This window comes from Erithacus rubecula (assembly GCF_903797595.1).
Source record: "Erithacus rubecula genome assembly, chromosome: 26".
NCBI classification, from domain to species: Eukaryota; Metazoa; Chordata; class Aves; order Passeriformes; family Muscicapidae; genus Erithacus; species Erithacus rubecula.
In genome coordinates, this window is record NC_136678.1 from 290,612 (window position 1) to 313,723 (window position 23,112).

The following is a 23,112-nucleotide window of genomic DNA, read 5'->3' on the forward strand; positions in this document are numbered from 1 at the left end:
ATGGAGGGAAAACTTAGTTCCTGCAGTGCCTGGAGAGGTTTGAAACTCTTGTTCCTTCTCACTGGGCAGTGCTCAGTGTCCAGCTGCTGTGGACTGAAAGATTGGGCTTGCTTGTGTCCTGGCAGGGAGAGGACTGGAGGAGACATAGAGGAAAGTGGCTCTAGCTTAGTGGTTGCAGAATTTGTGGGGAGAGACCAGGCTGGCCCTGCTGGGCTGTGCTGGGAAGTGGAGCAGAGGTGCCAAGTCCTTTGGCTTAGCCTTGGAACAGGGAAGTGCCTGTCTTGTGCTTTCTGTGCTTGGAAGAGTCTTGATTCCTTCCTGTGGGGTGGCACCTTGTCACCAGTGAGCTGGAGGTCATGTGTCAGCCTAGGGACACTGGGGGAATCAGAAACATGCTCAGGATGAGGAGGAGTCTCCTGTAACACCCTTGCACTCCCACTTGCACTTTGAATCTTGTGAGCAGCAGTTTTATGGCAAGCACAGCTGAGGATTCTTTGGGGATCTCTGGCCCTGTGTTAGGGGTCCTGTCATGGTCCCTCACAGGCTGGAGCCAGAGAGGGGGTTTGATCCCTGCATCCTGATACTCCTGAAGTATCTTGGAGATAACCTGGAGCTCTGCTCCTAGTGCCTTGGTGCCAAGAGCATCTCTGTGTATGAGGTGACAGCTCTAGAATGACATTTTTAGATATAGATGGAATTCAAGGAACTCATTAATTGAGTTTTAACTGCAATGAGCTGGGGAAAGGGTTGATCTGGACAATGTAGCCTCTGCTGCTGTCCTTCAAGGGGGGCAGGTAAAAATCTGCAAGGGAAGAGCCTGGAAGGGTTTGAACGTGCCCTTTACAGACCACGTATTTCCTTTCAACAGCACAAAGTAGGTGAAGAACTGTTGCTTGGAAAGTCCCTCTCTGGAGTATGAGTGGTTTCCTTGAATCAGAATCAGTCTGGTGGTTCATCAGGTCCAACCTTTAACCAAACACCTCTGTGCCCACTTACCCATGTAAACAAGGAGATTCCTGCTCTCAGTCCTCAGGGGTTTAAGATTAGACCGCTCCAAATAATTGTTAGTAATACTTGAGACTGGAGAAGAACAAAAGCCTTTAAAAGGCTGTGCAGGACCAGACTTCCACGTGCAAAACTGAAGCCTGTTGCTGTTCAGGAAATGCAGTACAACCCCATTTTCTGAGCTTTTCACTCCCTGGAAGTTTGGATGCCCCCAGCCAAGAAAAAATTTCATTTCTCTGCTGATGTAGTTTCAGTGTTATCAGGGAACAGTGACTGCTGGCAGTCCAAGCCCTCTAAAATGCTATGGCTCTGGGTGTGGTGACAGATGATGGAATAAATAATATTTCCACCTGCCTTGTTTGTGGCCATGGGTCACATCAGATGTGCTTGTGACATTGAAAAGGAGGACAGGCAATGTGTGGGCTCAGCCTGATCTCGTGATGGACCCTATCACTTTCTGCTGTCTCAAGAAAACACAGGAGGAAGAACTTCTGCAGCAGCAGCACCTGGCACTGAGAACACACTTGCTAAAAAAAAATACAGTTCTGCTCTGCAGGTTTTCCTCTTAGTTTGTAAAGAGAAGCTGAAAATTTCCACCAGGTGTTGTGTTGGCTCTTTAGGAACTGCTGAAGGAGTTCCCTTGCTCTGATAAGGGGTTTAACACAGGAAAGTGGCAGGTTAGGACACCTCAGGGCCTCTTTCTGTGTCACGAAAGCATCAGCTTTGTTTCAAAGTACTATTTTCCTTTTCTTCCCATCCTGCCCAGCTTGCCCCAGGTACCTCCAGTGCTGCTGTGTCCTAGCTGTGAGCGTGGAATGGAGCTGCAGAGGAGTTTAATAATTTTCAGAGGGTGAGGACTAGAGCAGTTCAGAAGTTATGGCCAGGTGGGCTGGGAGTGGGAGCAGGGGCTGTTCCTGCCCTGGAGCAGTGGGAAGCACTGTGCTGTCACCCCTGTGCTGGCTCCAGCAGGGTGAGCCCTCCCAGGACTGTTTGCTGGCACTGAGGCACTGGCAGAGGGTGACACATGCCAGAGCATGGAATTATCTTCCCCAGAGCAGCTGCATAGCAGGGACTGAGTCCCAAATCAGCCACAGGGGCTGAGCTGCCTGCTGGAGCCCAGATTGCTCGCATGGTGTGAGTTGGCCACTGCTCTGCTGGGAACTATGTCAACAATTCAGCAGAATAAACCAGCTCTTTCCAATTCAGGGAAACGTTTCTTGGTGCTGTTTTATTTACTGTTGTAGGCTTGGATCAAGTGTTGGGCAAATCTTGAGCAGGAAGAAGGATTTAAAAATATGCTGTGGGTTATGCTGATGTGCTGCAATGTGACCCAGCCCTGGTGTCCCTGCTCCTAGCAGCCCCAGCTGAACCTTCCCAGTCTGTCGCCAGCAAACACTGTCCACCCTCTGGGCATTAAATGGAGGGTATTAAACCCAGAACTTAATAAATAGCTGCAAAAAAAAAAGGAGAGTGACTTTTTACACAAGGAAACAGTGATAGGACAAGGAGGAATGGATTTAAACTAAAATAGATTTTTAGATGGGATGTTAGGAAGAAACTCTTCCCTGTGAAGGTGATGAGGCCCTGGCACAGGCTGCCCAGGGAAGCTGTGGTTGCCCCTGGATCCCTGGAAGTGTCCAAGGCCAGGTTGAATGGGGATTGGAGCAAGCTGGGATGGTGGAAGGTGTCCCTGCCCATGGTGGGGGATGGGTCTGGGTGATCATTAACATCCCTTCTAACCCACACCATTCTGGGATTTAATGATTCTAAGGCAGCTCCCGCCCTTCTGAAGCTGAAGTTCACCTTAGCCTGACAGCTGGAGCATTGACTGCATTTAAAAATTTATATATTTTTTTTATTTAAGAATGCATTTTTGTGTATCTGTTTTCAGAAGTTGAGGAATAACTGTCAGTTTTTTCTCCAGGAGGAATTAAGCAATCAAACAGTCCAGACCCTTGGATGATTTGTAATTGTTTCCAAAAAAACTACTCCCAAAACGACGACCACTTCCCAGTTTCTCAATGAGTGGTGTTTGGTTTCACAACCAAAAGGTTTGGCATCTCTTCACAACATAATGAACAAGCAGAAGGGTGAGGCAAGTGGCTGTTTCCAAAGGGATTGTTAGTGATAGATGCCCTTGATTTTCCACACCATTTTCTGCTGTAAGTTGAACATTGAAAAATATATTTTTTTTAAAAATCCAGAAAAATACCACAAACCTTTAATTTCCTTGTAGTTAACCCTGTGCTCTCTCTACCTGTGAGGGGGAACTTGTGGAGCCAGAGATGACAGCCCCAGTGCCAAAAATCCCCTTTTTTCCTACCAATTCCTTTTCCCCCTCCAAACACTGTGGGGGCTGAACAACAAATCAACTATTTCCTTTCAGCAGGGCTGGAGACTTTCACTGCTGTTTGTGCCCTATGCCCAGTCATGTTTCTGTCACATTGTGCCTGAGTGGATGAAGGGTTCAAAAATAAATGTCCTTTATCTCTCTTGTTTGGGTGGATGTTGTCCAGTTCTGAAAGTAAAAGCCAACTGGCAGCCTGGTGGATTTCAGTGCTTGTGCAAAATCCCCTACTGGGGCTTCCAGTACCTCTGCAAAAGTTGTGTTAAACTGATTTGGAGCCAGAGGAGGAGGCATCAAGGTGGTCAAAGGGATGGAGGAGCTCTGCTGTGAGGAAAGGGTGAGAATTGGTGGTGTTTGGTCTGGAGAACAGAAGCTTTGGGGTGACCTAACTGTGTGCTTTCAGTACCTGAAGGAACCACAAGAAAAATGGAGAGAGACTGTGGACAAGGGCCTGCAGTGACAGGACAATGAGGAATGGATTCCCACTGGAAGAGGGCAGGGTTAGATGGGATACTGGGGAGAAATTGTTCTCTCTGAGGGGACATACCACAGAAGCTGTGGCTGCCCCTGGATCCCTGGCAGTGCCCGAGGCAGGTTGGATGGGTCTTGGAGCAACCTGGGCTAGTAGAAGGTTCTTGCTCATGGCAAGGTGAAATTGGGTGATCCTGAATATTTTGATGCCTGGTGGGTACCAAGTGATGCAACAGCCTGGCTGCAACATCCCAGGGAGAATGAAGCTCTGCCTTCACCCCCAGCCTTTGCTGGGAGAAGTGCCTTGCTTGGATTTCTATGGGTAGGACCAGTCAGATCTGCAGTCCCAGCCCAGCTTCCCAGCTGCAATATTTATTTCCTGGGTGAGTGTATTCAGAAAGGAGGAGAGCCATCATTTAGCTTGAATCTGTTGCTGGCATCACATTTCAGAGAGGAACTGTGAGGTTTTAAGAGAAGTTGTCACCAAGACCAGACCCAAGGAGGATTGTGACACATTTTACTCTGGGATGGAACAAATCCATTCTCCCTCCCCAAAGCTGTTGATCAGCTGTTTCCCCCTTGACACGCTACAGCCGTGTGGCCTTCACAGTTTGCTCCAGCACTAATAAGTAACCTGCTGGAAATTACTATTTTTTTATTTCCTTAGAAAGCCAAACTTGGCTCTTTGTGACACCAGTGATGTGACAGCTGCAAAAGGAAACGACTACTAGCTCCTCCCCCCCCACCTGCTCTTGCTGGTGTTTAACAATGGCTTAATAAAACAATATAAAACAGTTGTTAATAACAAAACCTCAGGAACTGTGCAATGGGATGTTCCTTATTTGCAAACCCCTGGTTTGTTTTAATAAGAAGTAACACTATTTCCTACTCATCCCTTTTTCATTCCCCTTCTAATAATTACTCTAAACCCCTGTTGTTCTGCAGCCAGCCCTGGCTGTCCTCCCTCTGTGTGAGGTGCTGGGGGAACAAGGACTGTGCAGGGCAAGCACTGGGAGTCACAGTCTGCTCCTGGAGCAACCACAACTGGGAAAGAAATCCTGGCCTGGCACTAGTTTTGTGCAAAGAGTTTTCCAGTGCAATGATGCCCTGAGGAAGAAAGGGTAGGCCTGGTGCTCAGTGCTGCCCAGGCAGTTCAGGAATCCCAGGTGGGAGGAACAGAGTGCAGTGTGATCCTGCTGGCAGAGATGTGTCAATGCTGGTCTTGTTCCTCTGCTCCCAGGCTGGTCTTCAGGAGTCCCTTCGGTGCTTCTTCTGTTCATGGTACTCTATTATTTTCTGCTGGAAATATGCTGTGGAGGAGAAAAGGTCATGGGCAAGGTGCTGGTGTTTGGAATGGAGGATACAGAGCTGCACAGCCCAAATCCTGGGAAGTGTTTGTGTCCCAAACCGTCCTGGGTTATGAACACCTGCACCCAGGGAGGACCTGGGGAAATGTGGAAATGAAGTGTCCAATGCAGGTTGGATGGGGCTTGGAGCAACCTGTGGAAGGTGTCACTGCCCATGTCAGGGGGTAGAACCAGATGCCTTTTGAACTCCCTCCTACCCAATCTGCTGGAATTCTGGGATTCTCTAAGTCTGAAATGGGGGTGGTTGCAATGCCACCCACCCCTCCCACCCAAAATGGACTTTATTATGCTGGGTTAGCCAGAGGTTCTGATCCATGTGTTCACTCCTGTTCAGTTCTGTATTTCTCACCAGCAAGGAATGGAGAAAGCAGCAGACCCAGCAAAAAGCCAGAATGGTGATGTAGACTGGGAATACAATAAGAAAACAGGGATTGTGCCATCCCTCTCTCCCTCCCCAGGTTTGCCCTGTAAGGTCTCTCATAAAAGGGCAGAGAAACAGCACCTGAGGCAGTGCTAGCAGGAGTTCCCCGGGTGGGGTGGCAGATCCCAGCTCAGGATGCCTCCACCCAGCAATACCATTTGTGGATGGTTTCCTCCGCCTCCACTGCCCATTTGTCATCGTCCCAGGCTGGGAGGAGGCTCAGCTCTGCCCTGTCCCTTGTAAATCCCCAGGAAAGGGGAAGGACCAGTCCTGGTGCCAGGGAGCTGGGGACTGAGCTGAGTCAGGCCCTTGCAGCTGCTGCTGTGCCCAAGGCAAATGTTTGTGCTGCTGCCGCTTGTTTGCCTCAACACGGAGCTCCCAGTGAGCCAGCTCCAGCTCCAGGCGAGGGACAAGATTTAAATGAATCATAGAATCCAGAATCTCACACTAGTTTGGGTTGGAAGGGACCTTAAAGCTCCTCCAGTTCCAAACTCTGCCCTGGGCAGGGACACCTTCCACTAGACCAGTTTGCTCCAAGCCTCATCCTACGTGGCCTTAAGACACCTCCAGGGACAGGGAGTCACAAATGAGGATTTTCTTTTTGCTTGGCAGGGATGGAGAAATGAGGCCATTGAGAGCAAACAGGATCTACTCAGTGCCCTGAGCACCCTCAGCTGGGCTGCACCCCATCCCTCCCCAGGCCCGAGGCATCTCTAATCCAACCAACCCAGGGTTCCAAAGAGCTCACCCGACGGGAGGAGATGAGAAACGGGGCCATTACCTTCCTGTGGGATCCTGCTCTTCTCTGCTTCCTCAATAAATAGGGCAAACATGTTTGTCTTCACAAACTTTTTCAGCAGTCTGCGGCAGCTCTTGGAGGCCATGGCCTTGCAGAAGGCTCGTTCCTGGAAGCTGCCGGAGCCACTCCTGCCCCACTTGATGTGGGAGCCGTAGTGCCCGACCAGCCGCACAAAGAAGTGCACAAAAGCCTCTGACACCAGGGCATTCACCTGCTCCGAGGCTGCAAGGGGACACACAGCATGAGAGGTGGGGTGGGACTCAACACAGACAAGATGGGCTTATTTTAACCTGGTCTGTGTTTGCATCCCAAGGAATTACTTGCTTACAGCCTTCCTCTGCCATCAAAGATCAGACTAATTCTGTGAAGGAACCCTGGCTTTCCAGGGTGGCAGCATCTTAATGTTCTAAATACTATCAAAAATCCATTCTTCCAGAAGAATTATCTGTTCCTGCTCTTGTGCTTCAAAGGAAAGAGGAAAAGCCAAGGGATTACCCCTGCAAACAGGGGGAGAAACATCCTAGACCAGGTGACTATAGGAAAATCCCTTGGCTGAAGTCTGTAGCCATGGAGAGGGCAGATCAGGGCTGTTTTACCATGACAGACATCCTTACTGTGCACATTGTTGTTGTTGTTGTGCCTGTTCAGAGATACCAGCATCTCGTTCTGCAGCTTCTCTGGCAGGATCTCCTCCTCATCACCCACCTGGAAGGCAATGGGGCTGTGAAGCACCAGAGGGAATCTGGCTCAGGAGGCCATGGGTTGGTGTAAGCCTGTCAGTGGGGCTTTCAAAGCTCATTACTTAATCATCATCACGATGTCCTGCAGGGATGTGGGTGTGAGATATCCAGGCATGGACCCTACTGTTCTGGCTCAAAAGCGAGGTGCAGTGGCTGTAGACATCTCCACATGGGATGTTCCCCCTGGAAGGGTGCCACTGAGATGGCTCTGCACCCAAAATCATAGAACCACAAAATCCCAGAAGGGTTTGTGTTAGAAGGGACCTTAAAGCTCATCCCATTCCACTCTCTGCCATGGGCAGGGATAGCTCTGTTCTGCTTGGCTTTGGACACTTCCAGGGATCCAGGGGCAGCTACAGCTTCTGTGGGCAACCTGTGCCAGGGCTTTACCAATTCCCCCAATTCACAGGGAAGAATTCTTTCCCAAAATCCCATCTAACCCTGTCCTCTGGTAGTTTGAAACCATTAAAAAAATGTGGAAGCTGCCACATAGCTGACACCTTCCTGGGGTTATCCAGGCTACCCCCATCCACACAGGGAGGACTTACCGCCCGGATGATCTTCCCTTCACAGAGATCAACTATCAGAGCCTGAAAGGAGAGCAGGGAGTGACCAGGTTTAGCCCTGCCAAGACATCTGGACTTCCTCCCACCCATTCTGGGATGGCACTGTTGTGACACCAGCCTGTGAGGGTGGCAGGAGAGGGATCAGCCCCTCTGCAGGAAGGACCTGGGCAGGGAGACCAGGGCATTCCCCACAAGGACAATTTTTTTCTGCGGATTTGGGAACTTGTCCCCGCACAGCTTTCCTCTGCTTCAAGACTGGGATGACCCCAAGAGCAGCTCCTGGAGCTGCAGGGGCAGGGCAGCTCCCAAGGGAAGGTGGAGGTACTGCCCCAGGAGACAGGAGGGGACATGGAGTACACCTTAATTTCCAGCCTCCCTGGATGGGAAAAGGGCACAATCAGAGCCTCTGGCCCCAGGGCCTAGCTAAACCTGGGGACACAGATTAGCAATGGCTCCATGCACTGCCCTCCCCCCAGGATGAAATACCTCCTCCATTGGCTGCTCCAGCACCTGCTCCAGGTGCCGCATCTGGATGCCGACCATGAAGGGTGTGGGGCAGCACACGGTGTCCAGCAGGCACTCAGGGACCACGGGGATGTAGGTGTGAGCCCAGGTGAAGGGGTACAGGAGAGCAGCCACGGCGTGGATGCACTGAGACAGGACACTGTGGGACAGGCAGCCAGCAGTGATATCACAGCAGGGAGGAGGGAACATCCCACCTCGAGCTCCACTGTGTCCTGTGCCACTTCAAGAACATTTTATGGGCATTTTTACAATAAAGAGATCAGGACTCACCTCAGCTCCTCAGACAGGAAAATGAGCCGTCTCTCCAGCATGGCTGAGGCAAAGATATGCAGGATGAGGTGAGGGCTGAGTCGCTGGAGCAGAGCCTGGAACTCCACGTGCTCCAGGTGGGCATCCACAGGCCGTGTGAGCTCGATGAGCTGCCAAGGAAGAGCCACGGAACCCTGGCTTAGGAGGGGCAACTCTGCCTGTCCTGCCCAGGCTCCCCAAGGTGATTTGGCAGCAATTAATGACCCAGTATTTGCAGCATCTGCACTGTGTCCATGTGCAAGGGAAAAACTCAATTTCTTCCTGCCAGGAGATTCAGCCTGTGCAGGGCTGACAGCTCAGGGAAGTCATCAGTGATGTGCAGTGTGGGGCTCTTTATTTGGGCACTGGATTTTTAATCTAATGCCTCTTTTCTCCAGAGCCCCCAAGTGCCTGGCAGAGGGTGGCAAGGACATGTCCCATCTCAGTGTCTGACAGGTCATCTGTGAGCTGCCAGGAAAGGGAGAAGTGGGGAAGGCATGACTTCTACAAATGCCACAAAACCTTCCTCTAAAGCCTCTCTGGCAGGGTCAGCCTGACGACTCCTGACTGAGATGTCCCAGAAGTGAGGGACCTAATAGATATTTGGAGGCAGGCTGGCTACTCAGCTGCTTTTGCCCACAAGTCTCCCAATCTCATCAATCCCCATAGCAGCTAGACATGGTGAGTACTGAAGGGTTAACAGGACTGTGCAGCTCATGACACAGTCCTGGGCCCTCTTCCCATCCTTCAGGGGGAAAATCCCCTTCTCCATGTGCCTTTCCACCAAAACAGCATCTTCCCAGCAGCTTGGCTGGGGCTCCAAAGCCCCTTTCCAGCACAAATCCTGCCCCATCCCCAGCTCTCAGCCCATGCACTACACAGGATTTATTTCCCCTCCTTTCCTGATCAGTGATCTTCTTGCCTTGCTCCAGCCACTGCCCACAGCCCCACAGTGCAGCTCTTTCGAAGAACACCCTCATTCCTCCTCCCTCTGGCAGCCCAGGCTGTGCTTCCAACCATGGCCCTGGGACAGAGCATTGAGCAACATGCAAAATCTTGCACAAGCTCCCTGGATGAGGAAATCCCTTAGATCACCAGCTGCTAAATTGCTCTAGGGAGGAGGGATCCGGCTCTCAGGCCTTCCTGGCAGGGCACATCCATGGGATGATCAGCATCGAGGATATTTTGCCCAGTGCCAGAGTGGATCTTCTGCATTTTCCCAGCTTGGCTTTGCCACATAAGAAAGAAAAAGCAAAATAATGCGGGCATGTGCCCGTGCCAATCTGGGCTGTGTGTGGGCATGATGAGATCTTTTTCATCCATGCCTGGATCAGATCTTTTCTCCACAGCAAAAGACTGGGCTTGTCACACATGTGGACCTGCCTGAGGGGCTAAACCAGGCAGTAATCAAGACTGGGAGTACAGTGGTATGGAGAAGAGTATAATCATGGAATCAGCAGGGTTGGAAAAGCCCTCTAAGATCATCAACTCCACATTCACCACCAACCCCCATCCCCAAGTGCCACATTCACATGTTTTTGAACACTTCTAGGGATGGTGATTCCAGCACTGCAGTGGACAGGCTGTGCCAGTGCCTGACCACCTCTTTTGGGAAGAAATTTGCAGCCCACAACAGCCCTGGCACCACTGTGCTCCCCAGCCTGCCAGAGGAGCTGACACTGGCTCAGGAGCAGAAGCAGCTCCCAGCCCCTGACACAACACCCCACTGCCAGCCCCTGACACAACACCCCACTGCCAGCCCTGGCCCAACACCCCACTGCCAGCCCCTGACACAACACCCCACTGCCAGCCCTTGGCACAACACCCCACTGCCAGCCCCTGACACAACACCCCACTGCCAGCCCTGGCCCAACACCCCACTGCCAGCCCCTGACACAACACCCCACTGCCAGCCCTTGGCACAACACCCCACTGCCAGCCCCTGGCACATCCTGCTCTGGCATCAGGGCTGGGCAAGTCCCAACACAGTGTACAGAGAGGTTTTTGTGTGGCAGTTCCAGCTCCAGGCTGGGGGAGCTGCAGGGGATGCAGAGATGGGGCAGCATCCCCTGGGGATGGGCTCTATCCTTCCCCTGGCTGCTCTCCTGAATCGGGAGAGAGGTGACACCCATATTCCCAAGGGACGAGGCGCTGGCAGCCTGACCCACCCTGCTATGGTGAGCGCCCCTGGGTGCTGCAGGTGAGGAGGATGCTCCCAGACTAACCCAGGCTGCTCATGTTGCAGCAGTCCAGGAGGTGCCCCCGAGTGCCCCACCAACCTCTGTCCCTGACTCAGGGATGAAGCTTTTGATGGTGACAGTTTTCCCTGGAGCTGGGAAGGGCGATTCCCGAAGGCCCTGCATGAAGGGGTAGATCACTGCCATGGAGATCTGGCGCCTCTTCTCCACCTCGTCCAGGATCTGGGTGAGAAAATGTGAACCAGGAATCTCCAGCAGACAAAGGAGCAGTCACCAGGGCCACCACTGGGCCAGAGCCACCATGTCCCTACCTTGGAGAAGAGCCCAAAGCAGCCCAGGCAGCTGATGATGCAGAAAACCTCAGGGAGCCGGACACCACGCCCGGATGGCTGGAAGAGTGAGGGAAAAGGATCTGAGCATCTCCCAGCCCCCTGCACCAGCTCCACACTCTCCAAAGGGATCCCCATTTGCTCCCCTCAAATTCCCAGTCATTCATTGGGGGATTTTCAAAGCTAAGGCCAAGGACAAGGATGCAGCTGATGCTGGAAAAGCAGAGGGTTCCCAGAGAAGGTGATTTGGGTGCCTAAGCTGTTAATTATTTTGGTGCAAAGTCCTCTGGCATATTACAAACTCTCCTCCCATCCAGACACACATCCTCCAAGACATCCTGCCCCACTATCGTTACAGTTAATCCTACTCCTACAACAGGAGCCATTGAGACGAGTTCTCTGGCTTTTTTCTTCCCTTTCCAACTGGACTGTCCTAGATCTGTTTGCTCTCTACACTTTCAGCCCTCCAGACATCCAGTTCCAAGAGACTGAGATCAGTCCTGGATGCTGGAATGGGAAAGTTCAGAAGGATGAAGGGGTGGTGGATCCAGAAATTCCCCAGGCTCTGGCACAGGGATGTCCTGGATTTATGTCCCTGTTTAAAGCAGGGAAGACCATTGCACCTCAGAGCCCCTGAGCTGGTCAAAACCATGAATTGAGAAACATCCACTGCTCAGATGAAGTTTGTGGGGATGGGGCTGAGGGCATCCAGCTCCTTGGCACCTGGATGGCTGCACTGAAATCCCCATCCTGACAAACAAGGGAAAGGAGCGAGGGAAGCTGTGGAAGCCAGTGGGGAATCATTTCCATTTGGAAAAGCCCTCCAAGTCCAAAAGTCAGCCCAGCACCACCACATTCACCCCTAAATCACGTCCCCAAGTGCCACATCCACATGCTTTGTGAACACTCCATTGTTTCCTCCATCCAACATCTGAGTGATGCCTCAGCAGAGCTTTAAAACCCCCCTTGGGTACCCTCTTGCTGCTTGTCATCACTTTGGTCAAGGCCGGTGTCTTTCTGAGGCAAGAGCTGTTCCCAAAGCTGAACTCTGGTGACAGCAGGAGTGTCCCACCGTGGGGAGGGGGTGACACCCCTGATGGGTGTGGGGTGGGGAGGGCTCACCAGCAGCCGCCTGCAGTAGCCAATCTTCCTGCTGCCATCCACGTTTGTCAGGACAAAAGAAAATGTTTCGCTGCAAGGAGAGAAAATGTGAGGCTGGGATGAGCTGGGATGGACTGGACTGGGCTGGGCTGGTCCTTCCAGCCCTCAGGAGTCCAGTGGGGGGCCCAGCCCAGACCCTGCAGTGGGGCAGGTACCTGGTGAACTCAGTGATAGGTGCCCAGTTGTTGCCATCAGGAAAGCAGAAGAGGGGGATGGCTTGGAGGAGACGTTCCTCCTCCTCCTTCTGGCCTTTCAGCAAGTTCTCACGCTGGAAGGAAGCGATGCCAAGAGTCAGGGAGATGGAGGGTCCCCACTGTCACTAGGAATGGGGTGGGATTCAGTGGAATGGGGTCTATCCCAAAGAGACTCCTGGCTCTGAATGATGTAGAAGGGGCACATGTCGGGACAAGCACCTCCCAAAAAAACAAATTTTGACTTTCACCCCATGGACAGTGAGGAAAAGCAGAGGGACCCTCTGCAAACTGGGAACTCTCCCTGTGCCACCTCCTGAGGTGTGATTTCCCTTTTTGGGAAAAAAGTGTGGTCTCCCTTTTTGGGACAGGAAGCCAGGGACAGCCCCTGGGAGTTTCCTCCTGGGGTTTTGGCCCTGGGCTGGGATCATGGGGAGAGATAGATGGTCCCAGCAACCCCAGCCCAGGACAGACAAAGCCCTGTGGTCTGGGGCTGTGACTCAAGGGCATGGGCCACTTCTCTCCTTCCATATCTTCAATGATGGATAAGGAACAGCATCCCTTTCTCTTCTAAATGTGGGAAACTAATCATATCAGAAACACAGGACTAAATACCTTTGGGAACTGATAGGTTATCTTGGGTTCATAATGTCCATCTGGCATCTTCTTCAGCGACACCACCACCAGGTACTCGAAGAAGAACTGTCCAGCAGAGCAGAAGACTGAGCTCCGCTCCCCCAGCTTCCCCTGTGGTACCCGCGGCGGGGGCGTTTCTCCAGCAGAGGCCCCATCTTTTCTTTCTGAAGCCAAAAACATCCCAAAAAATCAGATCAGAGTGCAATGAAAGGTGTGAGGAGTCCTGAGGACAAGGGAGAAGCTGCAGAGTTTCATGTGAACTGTGTGTAAAGTGGCTGGAGGGAACCAGATCCTGGTGCCCAGGACTTTTGGTCCCAAAAATGAACAACTGGGGACATGAAAAAGAAAGAGAAAATAGTTTTATGAGTCCTTTAGGGAAAATCCCAAGACACGCCCAGCCTTCCTTTGCCCCAGCTCAGTGAGGGCAGAAGGATGCCCAGAGCAAACTGGGTACATGGAATGAGGGAGACCAGATGGGCACTGCATTAAACATCTGCAGGGAGGTGTGGGAATGTGTTTCTAGCAGTTAATTTTATTCCCTTAGGGGAAGTAAACAGCAAAAAACCAGCTCAGATCTTGTCTGAGCACCTCCTAAAGCTCCAGTCAGATAAATCCTAACCTCTCCCTCCCAGATGTCCTGGGAACTGCTGACTGTGAATGAGCTACTCAAGGGTTTTCCCTAAGCCACAAAGCAGTGCAGTTCCAGGAGATTACAGTTTGCTCAAAGCAAAGCAGTTCCAGAAGATTACACCCCAGTTCTTGTTGGGCTGGCTGGGGAGGGCAGCTGGGAAGCATCAGCTGTAACACCCTGAACAACCAGGAATAGGAGGGAAAGAGCCCCATCCAGCATCTCCAAGGGCCCTGGCATGACCACAGTGGGACAGTGAGATCCAAGGGCTAGAAAGGAGTACAATGCTGGACAGAGAATGTAGCCAGGCTGTCCCACAGCTCTTCCCTCTCCCAAAAGCCACTTGTGCCTTCCTTTATACCTTGTTCTTGACACAGAAACTGTTCCATATCTGAATATGGTGGGGAGCTGGAGCAGAAAAGTTGAGCTGCCGTTTTAGGAATAGCAAGGAAAATAAATATATGGCTGGATAAGATTACTGGCTCTTGCAGTTTGTCCCCAGATCCCAGAGTTTGTTTCTGGGCTCTTCTAGTTGTGCCACAGCTGGTTAAGGAAAGGCATGGCCGTGATCAGCTATTCCCATTATCCTTCTCCAAGTATGGCATCCTCCTCCAAAAGCAGTGCTGGTGAACACCCAGCTCTGTCAATCTAGCTCCAGAGCTACCTCCTTTAGTCTGGAAACACCTCTCCAGCCTTTGTTCCAGGTCACTGGGAGCTGATGGAAATAGAAGGATCATAGGAGGAGGTGACCCTCACGGTTCCATCACAGGATGTTCCTTCCCAGGGACCAAAAATGCCTTTCCCAGCTCGGGATAGGGAGACTCTCAAAGCCACCTCTTCATGCACCCTGGGGCTGCACATGCAAAGTCCTTTCTCTTTGGCAAGGCAAAATTAATCCCAAAGAGGCCCTTTTGCAGCAGGTGAAGAATGAGACCTGGCTGAGGATATCTCTGGTTTATCCTCATTGGGGATCATCCTGGACCTGCCCAGTGAGTTGCTCCAGACCCAGGACAAGGTTAACAAGATGTGCATTGCTTCTCCTGCTCTTCCTTGGGATGCTCCAGCAATGGCTTTGATCTGGTCCCACCTCTCATCCAGGCAGGAGGTTGTTGTTGGGGGGATCCCAGGGAAAAACGCTGTGCCATGGGAGGGTTGCTGAACACTGGCATTGGTTGTTTTTCCATCACCAGGGCAAGATGAAAGTGCAGTTAAATCCTGCCTATCCAGTTCCATTCTGCATTTCAGAGAACACCAGATGTGCTCTCCAGCAAGGACTGGATTTGCATTTTGCCCATGGGGTTTACAAGCAAACAAGCCAAACCTGCTCCTCTGGAGAACCTGGGCATGCCAGGCCGGGCTCTGCCTCTCACACATGCGAATGTGGATCGCCCTGCAGTGCTGGGTCTGGCTGCAAAGCCCTCACAGGCAGAGCCTAAATCCTTCCAAGACCACAACTCCCCATTCCTGGGTGCAAGATGTGCTCCAGGGATGCAGGGAGTGAACTGTCAGGCAGGCTGAATGCGGTGTCCCAGCGAGATCCCAGCGCTGCCCTAAAGAGGCAGGATTCACAGTGCCTCGTGTCCCGGGAACATGAGCCAGGGTCACAGGAGCCAGCGACTGTCCCATGCCCATGTCGGGGGGATTCGGGGAGCACCCCCAGCCCCCCAGCAGCGGGAGCGTCCCCCGCGAGGACGGGAAGGATGCGGGTAGCCAGGGCGGCTCTCGTAGCTCCCGGAGCTGCTGCCGGTGACGTGGATCTTCACCCTTCCATCCACCGGGCACGGAGAGGGCAAAGACTGCCGCGGGCTTTTCTTATCGCCGAGGGCTGCGCTCAGCCCCACTCTGTGGCACAACCGGTTTCTTTCCTCCCGGAAAACTCCCGACCGGGTTTGCGGGGGAGCTCAGCTTCCCGTGCCGCCCAGCTGCCCACCTGCCCCAGCGGAGAATGGCTTTATCAAACCTCTTCTGCTGAGCTGGGAACACCGAGCCCATGCGGAACCAGAGCCAGCACAAAACTGATGGGGAGGGGAGGACAGAGCCCCCCAAATCCACAGATTGCTCCAACATGCTTGTTTTGGCTTGAGATACAAGCAGCCAGAAAACCCTGATGATCCATCCATTCGGTATCTGGGAAATGATCAAAAATCCCAAAGGACCGACTTCTGCACCGCCTTCTGAGGGCTCTGCAACACCCAACTGTCTTGAGGAGTAGAGTCCTCCTCGTGTGTCCCCCCGTGGATACCCCCACGGGGGTCCCAGATGCCACGCGCAGCCATGTCCTGCGATGCCTTATTCAGTGGGGATATGGGGAGACAGGGGATCTGTGGGGCCGCCCTGGGGGCTGGGGTGGGCTCACTTGGTGGGGTGCAGCTCTCGGGATGGGCTGAACCGCCGAGAACGGAGGGTTGGAGTTGTGGCGAGTCCCGGGGCAGCCGGCCCGAGCTGCGCTCCGCGGGGTGGGATGCGAACAGGCAGGGCTGGAGGGACCGAGCCGCTGCCGCCGGCTGCACCCGGGAACGTCCCCGCTCCACCGGCAGCCGTCGGTTCCCGCAGCCGCGGCACCGCGGATGGACCTGTCCCGACACCGGCACCGGCACAGGCACCGGCACCGGCTCCTCCCGGAGCCCCTCCCGCCCCTCACCTCTGCGGCCGGGGCGCCGCAGGCTCCGTCGCAAGAGGTTGCCGATGGAAGAAGCCATGGTGGCCCCGTCGCGGTCCCGGTGCGGTCCCCGTGCGGCCCCGACCCGGCCCGGCGGGGGAGGGCTTGGCTTCCGCCCGCCGCGCTTTCGCTTTCCCGGGGGAGGAGGGACTGCACGGGGCGGAGAGGAGGAGGAGCGGGGAACCGGGCAACACCTGGCACCTCCTGGGCACGGGAGACTCTTCCGGGGAGAGGGGCACTGGGGAATGTGTAGCCCGGGAAACCGGGAAAAACTGGCATGGGAAACCCGGGAGCATCGGGAATGAGGGGAGCAGAGAGCCGAGAATGCCAGGTGGAACTGGAAATGAGGGATCCGGGAGTACAGGACATGGGGCTAAGGGAAGAACTGGGAATGGAGTCCTTGGGAGCACGGGGAAAGAGGAGTCGGGAGCACCGGGCACGGCGGTACAGGGAGCGCTGGGATTTGAGACCGAGCGGGCACGATGGTCGTGGAGGCAGCGGGAATGGGGGAGCTGGTAACGACCCGAATTACAAGGATGCCAGCAGGAACCGGACATGCCATATCCAGGAGAATCGGGCATGGGGATGTCCGGAGCAGCGGACACAGAGAGAACTGAGCATCGCCTCAAACGTGGCTGGGCATCCTAGCGGGGAGCCGGCCTAGGCTGCGGCGCAGGGCGCGACTGGGCGTAGGGTGGGACTCAGGGCGTGGACGCTTCGAAGAAGGTTTGCCCTACATCACAGGGGACAGAGCACCATTCCCCCAGTGCCACAGCATTGCCCAAACCCTGCTCCAGCCTCCCGGTCCCTTCTAAGCCCTGTTCTCCCCGGGACCCCACTAGTGCCAGGATCGGTGCCCAGCGCAGCCTCTGTGGGTCGGAGATGGCACTGACGCGTCCCCTCCAGGGTACACAGGTTTTGGCGTCTCTCGCTGTGCAGTGCGGTGGGGAGTCAGCCCATCTCCTGCTCCGGTGACTCCACCGTGCTTCATTCCCATGTCGTGGGCTGCGAGCTCGTCCTGACCGTTCGCATACGCCGGCCGGGTTGTGCTTTACCTCGGGTTGGCGTTTCTCCATCGGTCAGAGGTTTTTTCTCCCTCCCAGAAATACTGAGAGATGCTTCGTTCAGCTCTGGGGCTGGAGCCAGTTGCCGCCCGCCTTCGTTGCAGGAAGGAAGAGCAATGTCCTGGCGCTGCGACCCGGGGGTTTCCCTGTCTCGGGCATGCCGGGGCTCTGCAGAGCTGCTCGGGTTTGAGGGCTGGTTTCACTGCTCCGCACACACCAACAGGGAAAGTCCCTTAAGAAACAATTATATCTTTACAAGAAAAATCCCTCTTTCCCATTCTCAGCCTGTCCACCAATATCTCCTCTGCTGGTTTTGGGTAGTGCTTAGGCGGTACTGAGATCCGTTCCAAACCAAACAATTCTCTGATCCGAAAATTGAAGTAATGAACATCTTCTATGCTTCTAATTAAATACACAGAGGGATCTTGGACACAGCTACCCGTTATTAGACTCCAGGTGTGATGAGCTGTGCACAGTTCTCATCCCCAGTGTCAGCGTGGGGCTGTTTGCAGCTGTACAGCAAATTCCCTACACCAAATGTCCTAATTTTTTTTTTCCCATTTTTGCAACATCTCCCATCCGTCTCCCTTCCCCGAGTGTGGGCTGGAGCTCGAGGATGGGTTTGCAGCTGCTAGGAATGGCCTTCGCCAGCTTGAAGAGGTGGTGAATGCTTCCAAAATTCACCCCCACAGAGACACGTGCCTCTGATTCAACCAGAATGCTGCCTCTTCATCGGGGTTATCAGGGAATTGCTAGCCCAGGTGTCATTTTTCTGGCTTGAGTGGGTGAGAAAGCATTTGTGCTTCTCAGAAGAGATGACAGTGTGTTTGTTTGCGCATAGAGCTTGTTCCCAGGACAAATTTCCTCTTGGCACAAAGAAAATGCTAGGGGTTTTTCCCTCGATTTTGGAGGAATACGCTTGCTTCCTGAAAATTTGCGCCACCTTAGGAAAACAGCTGCTGCTTTCAGCCAGAAGAAAACCCCCGAAATTCTTTGATTTTATACTCATAAACACAGTTTCTCCCTTTAAGGCAAGTCTCTGATTGCTATCCCGCCTCAATAACGCCGTGATTCCGCTCAGGCAGCTTCTGCGCGGGAGTGAAAGCGCCGCGATCCAGCCACAGAACCTCCCGCTCCCAGGGAAACACTGTCCCTTTGTGCCACCGCACAATCCAGCAAACCTTGCGTTGCTGAGAGAGGTTGAACTTTCGAATATTCCCACTGAAAGCTTCTTTCTGCGGGAATCCGACCGCCCATGGGGACAACAAATGGGCGCATTGTGGGGCTCCTGGGGGCCGCTGGCCACCGCGCTTCCCCCGCTCGCCGTCGCGCTGCTCTGTGGCCGCTGCCGGAGTCATTTCGCTTCCCTGACGAGCCCCAGGCAGTTTTGTGTTTGGCTATTTTTCCCCTCTTGATGTCCCGGTGCTGCTTAATACGCGCTGAATTCGGCTTTCTACAGCCACGGTGTGCTCAGGTTGCAAATATTCCGCGGATATTTGGAGCGGTAGCGGGAGGGCAGCGTCTGGAGTGTCCCCCGCATCTCCCTGGGACCAGGGTGTCCTCATCGCTGGGATCCTGCTTGCACCTCAGCTTCCTCCTCCTCCTCGGCGCCTGCAGCCCTCGCCTGACCCGATGCATCTTCCCTCCTTCCCCATTCCCTCGCTGGGTACCGGGGCAGCTCCTGGTGCCGTGTGAGCGGGTTCCATTCTGCCCGTCGCACCCAGGCTGGGATCGGGGCTTAGAAGCGGAGGATGGAGTGCAGTGGCAGCATCTCTGGCAGGGAGGCCACTGAGGGCAGCCCGAGGGTGATGGGAACCCAACGCCCTCTTTTCCAGCCTTTCCCATGTCCGAGAGTTTCTCCCACCGGATGGCGGCATCAGAGCAAAGAAATCTCTCTGGGAGAGGGGACCCCCACTGGAGAGACTTTATCCTCCTGGTTTTCTGGCTCCCGAGAGGTTTGTGCTGGGGCTGAGGATGTGTGGGTTCAGCATACTCGTGTTTGCACCATTCCTGCCACTCAGGATGCTCAGCTCTCTGCCCTGTTCTGTGCCCCATGGTTCCTTCCAGCACCCCAAAACAGGGTGCCATGGAACATCTTTCCCTGTGGGTGCAGAAGGACCTGCTGGGGGCTCAGCTGGGGCACTCTGAACCACGACCAGGAGCAAAGCAGAGCCAGACTGGGCAAGGAAAAGAGATGTCAACCCTTATGGTACACCAGAACCACAGCTTCTTAGCGAGGCACATCCCTTATTTGCCCAAAGCCCTTTATGTTCGAATTGCTGGGGAGCCGAGACCCCCATGTCAAAGTCACACCAAAAAATGGCTTATTTTTGCATGGAAAAAGATTTGGGCCCAAATTTTCCGTGGTGGTTGTAGAGGAGGGTCCAAAGCTCCCAGGCACTGGAAAACAAAGGCAATCTGGCACCTTTCCTTGCACCTCATGGTTTTAACCCCAAATATTTCAATCCACCTTTGGCATTTCATGGATGTGGTGTTGGGCAGAGAGGTCTGTGAGGTGCTGGGTGGGCAGGGAAGGTTCATGCAGGGCTGCAGCCCCTTTGCAAATACAGTGCAGGGCATGTGCTCTGGGGCTGTTTTCTGGCCAGGGGACATCTCAGGTTACAGGCTCCCAGCTGGGCTGGCATTGCTGTTGGCACACGGGCAACCACAGATTACAGAATCACAAGAACCCCTGAATTGGGAGGCACCCTCAGGGATCATCCAGTCCAACCCTTGCCCTGCACAGACACCCCAATAATCCCACCCTGTGCCTGAGGGTGTTGTCCAAACACTCCTGGATCTCTGGCAGCCTTGGGGCCATGCTCATTTCCTTGGGGAGCCTGGGCAGTGCTCAGAACCCTCTGGGGGAAAAACCTTTCCCTGGTTTCAAACCTAACCCTTCCCTGACACAGTTCCATGCTGCTTTTGCTGAATTGTTTTCCCTGCACTCTGAGGACAGTTCCACACAGCATCTCAGGCTGGAGCTGTCCCACAATGCCAATAAGCAGGAACACTATTTTTAATATCAGCCTGTGTTGCTTTTACACTTGACCTTAGTAGCTTTTTATTTTGTAATATTTCCAGAGAGAACAGGAGCTCAGCTATACTGACAATGTCCTTCTGACAAGCAATTTTTTCTGCTCTCCGTGATACAAACAGGAATGACCTTCTGTGGCCAACACAAATCTTTTCAAGAACTCAGTGGCAGAAGCTCTAAGCCTGAAATAAATCAGAGTGTTCACTCAAACAGCATGGATGGAAGAGCAGTAGCAATCAGGGTTTCAGTCCCCCATTCCTCCAGAACTTTGGTGGAATATTGCTCTGGACTGAAGTGGTTTCCTCTGTGGTATTCTCAACAGAGACAGCTGCATCCAAACTACAAAATGATCTGGAAAGGGTCAAACCACACAACTCTCAAGTATAGCGTGGGATTTTCCCTAGGACCTCCCATGAGGACCCAGTGATTTATCCTGGGTTAAAATGCCGTCTCCAGGATATTTTGTCTTTGAGAAGGTGTTTCAGGTGTTGATCTCTTGCAGGATGCAGAGCCTGTGGTGATTTTCCATTGAAATGCACCTGGTTTGGTTTCAGGTACTTGATGAACCTTTTCTGGCTCAGTTCCAAGGGTTTCTCCCTTCTCTTTTTCTCACAGGCTGAATGAACCCTCAGTTGAGCTTGGAAAACTTGTGGCATGTCTGGAAGCACCAGGGTCCCACCTCCCAGGTAACTTTTAAATCCTGGGCATTTCTGTGGAAAGCCCAGTGCTGGGGACTCTGGGGACTCTGGGGACACTGGGGACTCTGGGGACACTGGGGACACCGGGGACACCGGGGACACCGGGGACTCTGGGGACTCTGGGGACTCTGGGGACACTGGGGACACTGGGGACTCTGGGGACATGGGGACACCGGGGACACTGGGGACACCGGGGACTCTGGGGACTCTGGGGACTCTGGGGACACCGGGGACACCGGGGACTCTGGGGACTCTGGGGACACTGGGGACACCGGGGACTCTGGGGACTCTGGGGACACTGGGGACATTGGAGAGGGAGGGGTGGGGGATGATGCTGGAGGTCAGGTGACTTGTCCCAGGGAGCACAGGATGATGCTGGAAAGGGTTGGGGCAACTGCTGGGAGCTGGGTTTGTTTGATAAAATGAGGGAGGAAATTGGGGATTTTCCAAGGTAGTCTGGAAAGGAAAAGGCAAAGAAATCAGAGAGTCAGTCCTGCTCCTTGGGAGTACAGGGTGAGAATCCACAGGAGTGGGTTGCAGGACCTCACCACCACTGCTGACCCCAGACCTCACCCCATCTTCTCCAAAAAGCAAGGATTTGCAGCTTGGTGCAATCCCTGGGAGCTGGAGGGTGTGAGGTGAGAAAGACTCCCCCAGTTACGCTGGCAGGGCTCCAACTCACGACCCCAAAGCAAGCTTTAAGATTTGCTAATCTCAAAATATTGTTGGCACTCAGAGCAGTGATTTACTGTGTGTTTTGCCACAGCAAGTACTTTCCAAAAGGCCATGCTAAGTTTACACTGGAGCTGCTGGGATCAGATAACTGGTCCTGGCAGCTCCCTCCTTGTCCCCCCCGTCTCTCCTAGTTGCTGTGCTGGGGTGCAAAAGGATAGCACAGCTTCTCCTGCACCCCACAAGAAGAGCTAACCACAGGCACAAGCAGCATTAAAAGAAGGACCAGTAAAGGTGTTTTTCCTTGTGCAGGTCTGGGATGGGACTGGGTCACACCCTGGCTTGTGGGAAGATGTGAACTTTTGGAGAGTCCCAGTGCTTTACTTTGAAGTCAGAGTGCCAGAGACAGAAAAGAACCATCTCTGGTGCCCAGCCTGGCCACGTCCACATCCTCAGGGCTTTGCAGGTTGTGAAAATAAATCAGCTTCTCACCTTCAGCACCAGCCAGGGCAGGCAACAGCCCTGCACATCACTTGGCATTCCTGCCACGTTTGAGCACCCCAGGAGATCCCAAGGGCTTTGCAGGTGCTGGCACAGTGACACCTCGGGCCACGGGCATTTCCAGCCTGCAGAAAGGATGGCCTCCCTCGGGGTCTTGGCTGTGTCACAAGCAAGGGCTGGGTCCCTGCATTCAGCTCGCTGTGCCATGGAATCCCAGACTGGTTTGGGTGGGAAAGGACCTAGCCCAGGTTGCTCCAAGCTCTGTCCAACCTAGCCTAGGACACTTCCAGGGACAGCCACAGCTTCTCTCTCTGAGCCAGGGCCTTCTCACCCTCAAGCCAAGAACCCCTCCCCACTATCCAACCTAACCCTGCCCTCTGGCAGTGGGAAGCCATTCTGCCTTGTTCTATCAGACCCTTGTCTCAGTCCCTCTCCAGCTCTCTTGGAGCCCCTTTAGCATCTGGAAGGGGCTCGAGGGTTCTTTCCAGAGCCTTCTCTTCTCCAGGTGAACACACCCAGCTCTCCCAGCCTGGCTCCAGAGCAGAGAGGCTCCAGCCTCAGAGCATCTCAATGGGCTCCTCTGGACTTGCTCCAGCAGCTTCACATCTGTCCTGTTATTGAAACCCAGGGCTAGAGGCAGCTCTGCATTTGGGGGGGGGGGGGGGGGGGGGCGGGGGGGGGGGCGGGGAGAGGGGGTCAGTTCTTACCTGAATAGGACAGAGGGGCATAATTCCCATTCCTCTGCTGCCCATGCTGGGCAGATCAGCCCAGTTGGCTCAGGGGCTTTCTGAGACCCAGCACACGTGGCT

At 53.7% G+C, this 23,112-nt stretch overlaps 1 protein-coding gene across 2 annotated transcripts; it reads right to left on the reverse strand.

Annotated features, from left to right (window-relative positions):
- Positions 1 to 3,166: 3,166 nt before the first annotated feature.
- Positions 3,167 to 16,518, reverse strand: DENND2D (DENN domain containing 2D). Of its 2 annotated transcripts, none has more exons than XM_079327340.1 (12): positions 16,314 to 16,474; positions 13,024 to 13,208; positions 12,373 to 12,485; positions 12,179 to 12,248; positions 11,039 to 11,116; positions 10,809 to 10,949; positions 8,512 to 8,660; positions 8,203 to 8,380; positions 7,699 to 7,740; positions 7,025 to 7,115; positions 6,393 to 6,632; positions 3,167 to 5,133 (listed from the first exon to the last, which is right to left on the reverse strand). In XM_079327340.1, exons 1-12 carry the CDS (start codon positions 16,369 to 16,371, stop codon positions 5,072 to 5,074), a joined length of 1,407 nt encoding a protein of 468 aa, XP_079183466.1. In that variant the 5' UTR covers positions 16,372 to 16,474; the 3' UTR covers positions 3,167 to 5,071. The 2 variants fall into 2 exon arrangements, with proteins under 2 accessions (XP_079183466.1, XP_079183467.1); XM_079327341.1 differs by having other exon boundaries at positions 4,032 to 5,133; positions 10,809 to 10,886; positions 16,314 to 16,518.
- Between the last annotated feature and the right edge of the window lie 6,594 nt (positions 16,519 to 23,112).

Bases quoted from the DNA above. Each gene is read 5' to 3' on its own strand.
- DENND2D (XM_079327340.1), bottom strand. From the start codon at position 16,371: ATGGCTTCTTCCATCGGCAACCTCTTGCGACGGAGCCTGCGGCGCCCC. The intron at 8,381-8,511 runs GTGAGTCCTGAT...CCTGTCCCACAG, and splicing joins TTCCTGTCTGAGGAGCTGAG to TGTCCTGTCTCAGTGCATCC. The intron at 5,134-6,392 runs GTAATGGCCCCG...TCTCCTCCACAG, and splicing joins GAGCAGGATCCCACAGGAAG to CATATTTCCAGCAGAAAATA.